The sequence below is a fragment of the Danio aesculapii genome, chromosome 4 (genome assembly GCF_903798145.1).
Source record: "Danio aesculapii chromosome 4, fDanAes4.1, whole genome shotgun sequence".
NCBI classification, from domain to species: Eukaryota; Metazoa; Chordata; class Actinopteri; order Cypriniformes; family Danionidae; genus Danio; species Danio aesculapii.
In genome coordinates, this window is record NC_079438.1 from 3,187,110 (window position 1) to 3,198,460 (window position 11,351).

The 11,351-nt window shown below is 39.1% G+C and overlaps 2 protein-coding genes across 2 annotated transcripts in view; both read left to right on the top strand.

The window, feature by feature from the left end:
* The first annotated feature begins 105 nt into the window (after window positions 1-105).
* On the top strand, window positions 106-4,113 carry LOC130221952 (zinc finger protein 239-like). The gene is made up of 2 exons (XM_056454544.1): window positions 106-319; window positions 2,267-4,113. The coding sequence occupies exons 1-2, from the start codon at window positions 235-237 to the stop codon at window positions 3,358-3,360; spliced, it is 1,179 nt and encodes a 392-aa protein (XP_056310519.1). The 5' UTR covers window positions 106-234; the 3' UTR covers window positions 3,361-4,113.
* A 6,682-nt stretch (window positions 4,114-10,795) lies between these two features.
* The window catches only part of LOC130221964 (gastrula zinc finger protein XlCGF8.2DB), a 9,511-nt gene continuing 8,955 nt past the window's right edge, over window positions 10,796-11,351 (top strand). Inside the window, exon 1 of the mRNA XM_056454556.1 lies at window positions 10,796-11,000. Coding sequence (XP_056310531.1) covers window positions 10,916-11,000 — 85 coding nt within the window. The 5' untranslated portion in view covers window positions 10,796-10,915. The remainder of the gene's footprint in view (window positions 11,001-11,351) is intronic.

Here is an 11,351-nt window from a genome sequence, read left to right on the forward strand (position 1 = left end):
TCAGTAAAAACAAAGTTAAAGAGTTAAAGCTTAATTTATATAGTTTTATTTCTTATTTTTTTGCTTTATTCAGGTGATAACTCTATTCTGAGTGATTCTGACTAGTGCACTAGAGAAGTGATTGAGACACAGACAGAGGTTTAGTCTTGATTTCTTCTTCTTTGTGTTGATTCTTCTCCTCTTAAACAGACAGAGAAACTCCTGCTGAAGCGACTGAGCTCCACTATTATAAAGATGGCCTTTATTAAAGAGGAGAGTGAAGACCTGAAGATTGAGGACACATTCAGAGTCAAACAGGAAGATCCTGAGCAGCTAACAGGTTGGCTTTCATTCTCACAGATCTTTTGTGTAAAACTGTTTGTTAAACTTTGTTATCTTCCAGTACATCCACAAATCATGCTGCAGCACTTACACCAGTACATTGATGGACCAATAACTGAGAGCAGAAAATGTCAATCAATGAACAGGGGAAATGGTGACCACAGAGTCATAAAGAAACAAAGTTGCTTGGTTGAATTTCCTCCAGATTAAACTATAGTGTGAGATCTATCCCAGATATGAAGTCATTCACCTCACATTCACACACATGGCGGCTGAGATGGAGAGCTAAAAGCAAGTCCACACCACAAGTCCACCTTTCACTGTCGGCAAATCGAGAGTACAAGAGGGTCCAGCTCTTCTCCAGAAGTTGAGGACCAGATTGTGCGTGGAGGTGTGGCAGAATATCTCCAGTGAGTACAGTTCAACCTCTGGCACAAGCTCAGGCTCTTTCCCCAGTGACATTTACATTTAGTCATTTAGCAAATGCGTTTATCCAAAGTGACACACGCGAGCACATACACCGGAGCAGTAGGCTGCCCAGGGAGCATTTGGAGGTTCACTACTCAAGGCAGTGACTCTCCATACCCCCACCCCACAATCTATCTGTGTCAAATAAAACAGTCATACAAACTGTGCAGAGCGGGGGCCCGAGGACCGGAATAGAGAACCAATGGCTCAAGGGAATCACCTCAGGTGTGATATGAACCCTTTTCACAACACTGTTATGACACATTTAATGGTCATCAGCATCTTGAATCCTTGACATGTCCTTGTATTCTCCCATTCACTATGCTATAAGTTTACTTAACTATGACGACTACGGCTACTGAGAAACCCGGATAAGTGAAAGTGTCCAGTGACGGTGGAAGAGAGTGTTGTTTTTTCACTCCCCTACCTACAATCCTTGCCGGTGCTGGGGCTCAAACCTGCAACCTTGGGATCGCTCTCTAACCACTAGGACTTTAGGTGACATCCATGTCTTTTGAGCAAGCTTCTGTGCCCAAGGATTGGATCATTATGACCCCACCAGTCCTACAACACCCAACCCGCTTCGAGCTGGGATTGAAAATGTGACTCTCCATATGACTCAATTGCTCTAAAAAGGAGGCTAAAGACCATGGCCTTTAGCATCTTTCACTAGAGCACCTTTTCGGGTTCAGAGGAGTGAGCTTTACCTGCACAGCATTTTACTAGCTGGCCTCTGTTACACTCACCCCCCTAAACCTCACTCCCCTCTGGGTGATGGCACCAATGTAACCCCACCAATCCAAGACCATCCAACCTGCTCCGAGCTAGGATTGAGCTGGCAACTCGCAGCATGGGAGTCCGTTGCTTTAACAAGGAGGCTAAAGACCATGATCTCTAGCATTTGTCAGTAGAGGACCTTTTCGGGATTAGAGGAGTAAAGAGTCTCTGTTACACGAGCCCCAAACCTCAGTCCTGGCTTCAGTGTGGGGCCCTGATTGTCCCATACTGTGCACCGACGTGGTCCTTGATTTAACTTCACTCATAAGGTTTGTTTGAACCATACCGAGTCTGACCTTTCACCTAGTACCTTTTTATTTTGCCTTGTGAGACTTTATCAGAGGCATTTAGCCCACTAAACATAGCTCCTAGGATCATTGAGGCCCTCAAACCTTCCACCATGATACGGTAGTGGTTCAACAAGGAAATATTAGGAATATATGTTTAATTCTGATTAAAAATGATATGGAAACAGTAAAGAATGGAGAATGGTGTGCTTTTGTCTGATGTTGAGCATTCTCACTTGTTTCTCTTATTATTTGCATCTTTAATTGTTTGGATTTGATCAGTTATTATATAAGCTGTAAATCTGACATTTTACTTTACGTTAGGTCATTAGTTGTATGATAGTTTTGATGCTTCATATTTTATCTCAATATTTTCATGTTTGTTGAAATGTTGTTTTGTTTTCTCACACTAGAGCTGATGGAGCTGAAAGAGGAGACTGAACTACTCCATGAAGAAGAAGAGAAAGATCAATATAAGAAGCGTCTTGGCTTCAAAACTGAAGAAACATCTTTTAGTTGCTCAGACACTAAGAAGACTTCCTCACAGAAAAGAACCCAAAGAACCAGAGATGAAAAGTCTTTCCTCTGCCAACAGTGTGGGAAGAGTTTTAAGCAACATGGGCAACTTAAGGTCCACACGAGGATTCACACTGGAGAGAAACCTTACTCCTGCCAAGAGTGTGGAAAGAGTTTCAGTCAATCTTCTTCACTTAAAATCCACATGAGGATTCACACAGGAGAGAAGCCTTATACCTGTGAGGAGTGTGGAAAGAGTTTCAGACAAAGTAAAAGCCTTGTTGCACACAGAAGAGGTCACACTGGAGAAAAGCCTTACACATGCAAACTGTGTGGAAAGAGCTTCAGTCAAGCTGAAGGGCTTGGAATCCACAAGAGAATTCACACTGGAGAAAAACCCTTCACCTGCCAAGAGTGTGGGAAGAGTTTCAGTAGAAAAGAAACCCTTAAATACCACTTGATAGTTCACTCTGGAGAGAAGATTTTCACCTGCAAACAGTGTAGAATACGTTTCACTCAGAAGGTCAGCTTTAAGAAACACATTTTAGTTCACAATAGTGAGAAGCCTTTCACCTGCAGTCAGTGTGGAAAGAGTTTTGATCAAGAAGAACATCTTAAAGTTCATATTAGAGTTCACTTAAAACAGAAGCGCTTCACATGCTCTCACTGTGGAAAGAGGTTCTATGATAAACAACGCTTTGAAGACCACATGAGGATTCACAATGGAGAGCAACCCTACACGTGCACTCACTGTGGAAAGAGTTTCAGCTACAAAGGTAGCATGAATGCCCACATGAGAATCCACACTGAGCAAAAGTCTTTCACCTGTGACCAATGTGGGAAAAATTTCAACCAAATAGGACACCTTAACAAACATATGAGGGTTCACACTGGAGAGAGACCATTCAGGTGTGGTCACTGTGAAAAGAGTTTCAAACATGATTCGGGGCTTAAATACCACATGAATAGCGCTCACAAATGTACACATTAGGTCAGTAGGTGGAGAAAGTGGTGTTTTGTGGCTGATCAAACACATTTGACCACATTATGGAAGCAGATTCTGGTCAGGCACCGTTTTGACATGTGGGAACCTCCTGCTGTCCTTAGTGAAACCAATACTAAAGTGGCTGAAACTGCAGTTCAACAATTGGCCGCTGGAAGCTCAAAAAATGAGAGAAGTAAAATGCATTTTTCTCTTGTAGAATAATTCTTAATGTGGCTCAGTTCATTAAAACTGTATTTTCAAAAGACTCCAAACTTTGTAAACACATTATAAAAGGCTTGGGTTTTCTGATGGATTTCTACTCCAGGATGGAGGAACACGTATCCTTTCTTATGTCTTTATGATTATTATTAAAGTTGAGTGCTCAAGGGTCTAGATTATATGATGACCTTAGTGCCATCCCTCTTCAGAGTAAAACTGGAGTAATAAGTGTGTCATTGCTTTTTCTGTATGCCAAATGATTTGATTCCTCAGGATCTACCAAGCTAGGTCAGAGATCATGGAGACCTCTTAAGTGGGACTGGACTCTTCATGGATTGGAAACAACTGTGTTAATTCTGTTTGAGAAAATTTCTTTGCTTATAAGATCTGTGAAGTAGCAAGCTGCCAAATTGAATGTCGATTGTACCAGTTTTGATAAGACGGCCTCGAGTATGAAACAGATTGTACTTTGTGTGCACGTGTGTCTTATATTCATTTGTGGATCATTGTTACAGGTCTGCAAAAATGCAACTATCCTCAGTAAACTTTTTTCATTGAATCTCTAATTCCGGCTCTTCTTCATCTGACTGGTCATTCTTGGGTTAAAACTGTCGGTTCCCTAACATTATTGATTTAGTATACAACCAAGCACATGTGGTCAGAACACAAATGCGTCATGTTTTATGAACTGATGAGCGTTTCACTCTACAATTAGGCATCTGTAGCTCTACCCGCACCCTGCCTCTTTGTCTATTTTTTGCCTATTGTTTGAGTGACTCTCTGTGGTGCGCTGACAAGATGGCAATATGCTTGTGCATGCCCACTCGTAGTTTCATATGGGCTGTTTCTCAATTTGTGTTCTTCAGCATTCATGCGTCCTCTTGTTCTCATGTAACGTCTTTCTCAACTACCAAAGTTCAGTTCCAATACTCAAGACCACAAGAACAGAGGACGGGTGAAAGTTCCCAGATGTGTTTTTGATATTGAGGATGCATGAAAACAGACTTGAGCACCGAACTCGCTTTAGAAGTCCCACAAGTCATTGCGACTGGAGGTGGGAAGCACAGCATTTTATATAGCTTTATTATTAAAGTTCAGAGATATAACTGATTTATCTCAGGAGTTTCCCTAAATTAATCAGTGAATATAAACATTACCCTGAAAATCTTCATAAAGGAATAAACACAATAAGGGTGTGCTGAAGGTAAATACTGAAAGGTTTAAATAATTTTCTGTTAAAGATGTGTGAAGGTCATGTGACTATCAGGAACAATGCAGCATCTCATTTCTCACAGGACATGTTCTCTGTTCTCGCAAGTTCATTCTTCCAAGGTGACCTGGCAAGAACAATCTTCACAAGAATGCAGGTTCGTTCTCTGCGTTCTCTGAATTAAGAAACAGCCTTACACTCTTCAGAAACCCTCGTGTGATGTGAAGGACACTACGTGAATCTTTTTTCACAGTCTATGGCAGGGGTGCCCAAACTTGGTATGATTTCCTGTAGAGTACTTGCCTGGAAGCTTCTGGTTTGACTAAAAGAGCTTGATTAGCTGATGATTCAGGTGTGTCTAATTGGGGTTGGAGCCTTAAGCTGTGGTCACACTTGACTTTTCTTCCCATAGACTTCCATTCATACGCACCGGACCGGAAACACACAAAGCCCAGTGTGACCGTAGCTTAAAGCTGTGGTCACACTGGGCTTTGTGTGTGCGAAATTCTGTCGTACAGCGCTGTGAAAAGGTGCGGGATTAAACAAGATGATTAAACATTAAAAAAGCGAGCGATTTGCTCCATGTTTTAAGTTTCTGTCCAGAGAGGTGCTGTTTTGATCCTCGATTGGTCTCACGCAGTCAAGTGATACGATTTCACAGGTCAGAGTTCACAACCTGCGAAACTTGACGCATGACCTTGCGTTTCCGGTCTGACGCATTCTCGTGCGTATAAATGGAAGTCTAGGATAGGAAAAGCCCAGTGTGACCGCAGCTTTACTCTGCAGGATACTAGAACTCCAGGTCTGAGATTCAGGCACCCCTAGTATATTTTTGACTACCTCTGGAAGTGGACGAGTTCAGAATATTGTAACCCTGTTTAAACTTGTTTAGAGTTGTCCACTTGCATTTGGATTTATCACTTGGCCCACATGAAATCTGAGGCTGCAGATATCCACAGACTGTTTAACCTGTTTTTCCATCCATTTTCTTGTGTAAGATTAGCAGAAGGTGATTTGTGCTGGGAAATAACACAGTTAAACCCCCCACAATTAAACTGACTTTGCTGCCCCGAGACTGTGATAGAATGGTAACAAAATCTTTCATAATATGGGACCATGATATGTCCTGTAAGGACCAGCAGTGGTTGCAGGAGACCTCCACTGCTTTGAAAGCCACAACAAAATCTTGAATGTCATGAGCCATAGATTGCCAACAGAACTGCTGTTCAACTAAAGATATATTTTGATTGACTCCAGAATAGCAAGTCACTTTTTGAAGTATGAACAGCATCTAAACATAGCCCCTCCTGCACAAATAAATGGACAGATGGGGAAATCACAACAATAAAAAAATCCCACTGAGCCTCCTTGGAATTGAGGCTTTTTCAACTAGATACAATTTTGATGTTTGATTGACTAAACCAGATAAGTAGGATCTGAAGGAGCACTTGATAATTAAAGACAGGTGTGTTTGATCAAGGTTGCAGCTGAACTATGCAAGAAAGTAGATCTCCAGGAACAGGATTGGGCACCCTTGGTGTAGGCACCCTTGAACCCTTCAATAAACAGTGCCACTGTTTCAATGCTAACTTGATGGCAAGCAGCTCTGGTACCAATTACCAGTTAGATTTGGCAGATGATACTGCCGGACAAGGGTCTATGAGAATGGGAGCCAAAACAAATGAGTTTTTGAGGTTGTCAGACCACCTGAATATTGTCTTGATAAAAGTCAACCAACATAATGTTGGAACTATGTTGGAAGACATAAACACTAAGGGATAAGTATTGATTATCATGATCCAGCGGTTCCCAGTCCTTGTCCTTTCGTCCCCACGCTATGCATATTTTGTATATTTGACCGTAAGTGCCCTGCAAAGTGGACATCACAGGATATTCTGCCATGATTCCAATTTGAATGTGTACTCAATTCAATGGGTAACAGGCACAAGATGTGACTTCTATGCAAATTACATGGGTATGGGTAAATTACCATTCACATTACTGTAGTAATTGACAACGCTGCAAACAGTTATGTAGTGCAAGTCACAAGCTGATGAAGAAAACTTCAAGTTCAACTGTGTAAAGGGTTAGAGAGCCAACAATGTTATTTTGACGTCCAATAAAGACATGAAATGGCGTTGATTTTAGGTTGTGTTGGAAAGCGACCAAATCCAACGCAGAGCCAACATCTTAAACTGACGTCCTATTGATGTCAAATACTGACATTTATTCGTCAGGTCTGGCAACCAAAATCCAACATCTGATAGACGTCATATTGGTAACGTCCACACAATGTTAAGCTGTAACATCATTAGATGTTGATATTTGGTTGTACTGATGTGTTTAGTGCACTGAATGCAGATGTTTAGCCACTATAGTGGACACTTGTGTAACGTAATCAACAGTGTTGGGGCTAATGCATTAGCATGGGCAAGTAGCAAGTAGCATTAGCAAGTAGCATGGGCTACGTAATAATACTTTTCAAAGTAACGAGTAAATTAATGCACAGTGGGTAGTGCTGTCGCCTCACAGCAAGAAGGTCGCTGGTTCGAGCCTCAGCTGGGTCAGTTGGCATTTCTGTGTGGAGTTTGCTTGTTCTCTCCGTGTTGGCGTGGGTTTCCTCCAGGTGCTCCGGTTTCCCCTACAGTTCAAACACATGCGGTACAGGTGAATTGGGTAAGCTAAATTGTTTGTAGTGAATGAGTGTGCATGGATGTTTCCCAGAGATGGGTTGCAGCTGGAAGGGCATCCACTGTGTACAACTTATGCTGGAATAGTTGGCGGTTCATTCCGCTGTGGTGACTCCAGATTAATAAAGGGACTAAGCCGGAAAGAAAGTGAATGAATGACTTTAAATATTAAGTAATAATATCTGAGTTATTTTTTTAAATGTAATGCTACTTACTTTTTATTTTAAGTATTTAGTTTAAAAATAAATTGCTGACTTGAAATGAACTTTCATTAATCTGTTTATACAGCACGGTCAGCTCTGGGCTTAGGATGTTCTCAGAAGAAAACATCATCCTAAATTATCTTTTTTTATAATGTAATTCTTAAAGTTAGGTGAAGGTGTGGGATATACAGCGCAATCAAAGAACATAGATTCACCAAGAGGCGACACACAAGTGCGATTTGGGAAACAGCCACTAGATGGTGCGGCGGCCATTTTGGAATGAAAATTCCAATAGAGCAACAGCGTATTATAAGTCTGTAAAATAAACTATTAAAAGTGCTGATGATTGTGATAGTAAGTGTTGTATTGTCGTCTCTCAGGTTGTATCTCAGCTTTAATGCGCTTTTTAAATAAATAAATAAAAAACAAAGCAGCTGCTTGCCATCAAGACAGCAATAAGATCCAATGGACAGCCGACCGCTTTCACTCCAAAATGGCGGAATCCGGGGCTGCTGCTGGGCGCTGCTGTTGCAATTGAACATTGTATTGAGTGTCGCCTCTTGGTCATTCTAAGCTCTTTGGCGCAATGTTTACTTGCAGAGCTCCTCTGTTAAAAAACAACAACAAGAAGAAACCCTGCAACTTCTAAAAGAGAACAAGCATCAGCCAGGTAAAGAAAAGTAACGCAAAAGTAACTTAAAAGTAACATAACACATTACTTACAATAAAATATAACACAACTGGTTACTTTTAAGGAGTAACTCGATATTGTAATGCATTACTTTCAAAAGTAACTTTGGTTACTTTAACTCTGATCTGAAATTATGTCTTACAGTAAACATAAACAAATTGTGGAGGCAATTTGGCTCACAGTCAATGATAACACTAGAACAGAGCTGTTTCGACATTTGACACTGGTTTGAATCTTGCTCTTTCTGCTCACGCACACCACTAATTTGACTTGACAGAAAATAAAATTCAATAATTGACATTTTTAATGTCTTTTCTTTGATTATTTACTTCATAAAACAAACATTTCCATCAGAGAGAGAGAGAGAGAGAGAGAGAGAGAGAGAGAGAGAGAGAGAGAGAGAACAGAACAATTGAATATAACTTAATAATTATAATTTAATTGTGTGCAAGTTATTAAAAAGAGGCACACAACCACTAATAGACATAAAATCTGCCTGCTTTTATAGGTTTATAATAAACAAATCACATTGGTTACACTTTAATAGACATTTGGTACATACTTAGATTACACTTTTGCCTTGATTGACAATCTCACACACTTTCCTTAGTAGTTCTTAGTATATTTTTAATGTTATATCGTTGATGTGTTTAATATGACGTTTCCTTTGCCGTTTTTACATAGCGGGACTTTTATTTTGGTCTGTTTACATGACGTCATCATACCGCGCTCCTGCAGCTGTTGTGATTCGGCTGAGGGAAGGTTTGTATTTTATATTACAGTGTTGTATGTAGTATTTTAAAGTCTTAAAATCGATGCAGATTGTCGGTGTATTATCTAATTTGTTAGCGTAATGTTAAATGCTCCATTTAGATGTTGATGGAGGTTATTTAGTGAATGTAAAGCGCTCGTTATTTAAATAATGTTGACCATCTTGAGACTGAGCACCAGCAGAGCAGTGTATGCATTATTCCTCCACACAGCTTGATTTGATCAATGATTTTAGCCTCTGTCGTGTGTTTTCTTTTCTAAAATTATTTAAAAATTCATTTAAATCCCTCCACTGAATGAACTCATTGGCGGTTTTGTAGTTAGTTCACATTTACTAGCAGTTCCACTTAGTTACTATCTTAAAACTAGTTTAATGTACTAAACATACAGATCAGCTTCATCAATAAACTGATAGTATAATATCATATAAGTGTCTATATACAGTGGAATGTACATATAAAGACATCATTATGCTCATATAGGACATTTCTCTGATCTTTCCAGCCTAAAAATGATTTTGTAATGGCTTTTCATAAACATTTCGAGTTGATTTGTAGTGAAAATAACTCTTTTTACCTCAAGAAACATTGTGCTCTGTAATTTAAATGTAGGAATCAGAATTAGAAACTTTCTTTGCCATAAAAGAATTGAACATGTCATATTTTATGTGTTAATGACTCTAAAGGATCAAGGATATAAAGATATAAATAAGTATGAAACCATCACGTCTGCATTATCTAGAATCATTAGCATTAGAAAAAGACCCGCTAAACTGTATTTATCAATTATGATGTCTTTATTTGTTGTTGTCGGCCATGACTAAAACGACAGATCTTTAAGATATTACTGGTGAGATTTAGAGTAAGAGATGATTATTAATATCCATTTGTGATGAATCTATAAATGATTTACATTAGTAGCCTTAAAAATAACATCATCATTGCTCTTTGTGCTTAGTTTTATCTTAATTTCTCACAGGTTACTAAATATAATAATAGTATGAGAGCACTACAGATTAAAACACACGATACATCAAGTGTTTTGGCTGATTGTGTGTTGAAATAAACATCTGGCTATACAAAATATAGGAATTCTGCATTAATTATGAAAACTTTCACGTTTTATTTAGAAGTCTTGTGGCATTTGCTTGATTTTACTTTAAATTCTGTGTAAAATCACAAACTCCTGGAGGGACTGGACTTTACAGACAGTTTAACTGTGTATTCCTGTCACAGTTGAGGTGAATTTGGTTTTACATTCGCACATTCAGACTTCAGCGTTCAATAAAATAGTGACGCAGAACTTAAAAAGGCCATTTAAACAAAACTGAACAAGAAAATGTGATAACAGCTTCACAATTCAGGTCTGAATGTTGTAAATAACATTGAAAAGGCTTGACGTTTGAAGGTTTTACCCAGAGACAGTCTATTTATAGGTTGCTAGCATGTATGTTTTATTATTATTATTATTATGCTGTACGTTTGGTAGTCATTAGCTGATAATATGATTTGACTGTGTATAATTAGCAATGAATACCTTTCTGAGATTATATTATCAAGGGGGATGTCTGAATGTGTGAATATAATACTAACCTTACCCCTATCGAGACCAACTGACTGTGGGTGATTGTCCAGTAAACCCTGCCTGGTGAGCTAGAGAAGTGATTGAGACACAGACAGAGGTTTAGTCTTGATTTCTTCTTCTTTGTGTTGATTCTTCTCCTCTTAAACAGACAGAGAAACTCCTGCTGAAGCGACTGAGCTCCACTATTATAAAGATGGCCTTTATTAAAGAGGAGAGTGAAGACCTGAAGATTGAGGACACATTCAGAGTCAAACATGAAGATCCTGAGCAGCTAACAGGTTGGCTTTCATTCTCAAAGATCAGCTCATTACGGTTTTTATTACTGAACACTTTAACAGTCGGCCTCACTTTGTGAACATAGACATGAAAATGACACGTTCTACTTAAATGACTGCCGATATTCAAGGCTTTGGTGCACAGCTTCCAAGCTTGGTCTCATTTTAAAGAAGACACTTCAGATTGAAGCAGAAAAGTTAAATAAAACTAAAGTTATATGCCTTTGTTTATGACAATAATAAAACAATGAATGTATATTTTAATATAATACATAAAATATGTGTTTTACAAAACATCTTTAAGCTTAAAATGGACAGAAAACAGGAAAATATCTGAACAAATTATATTCTGAA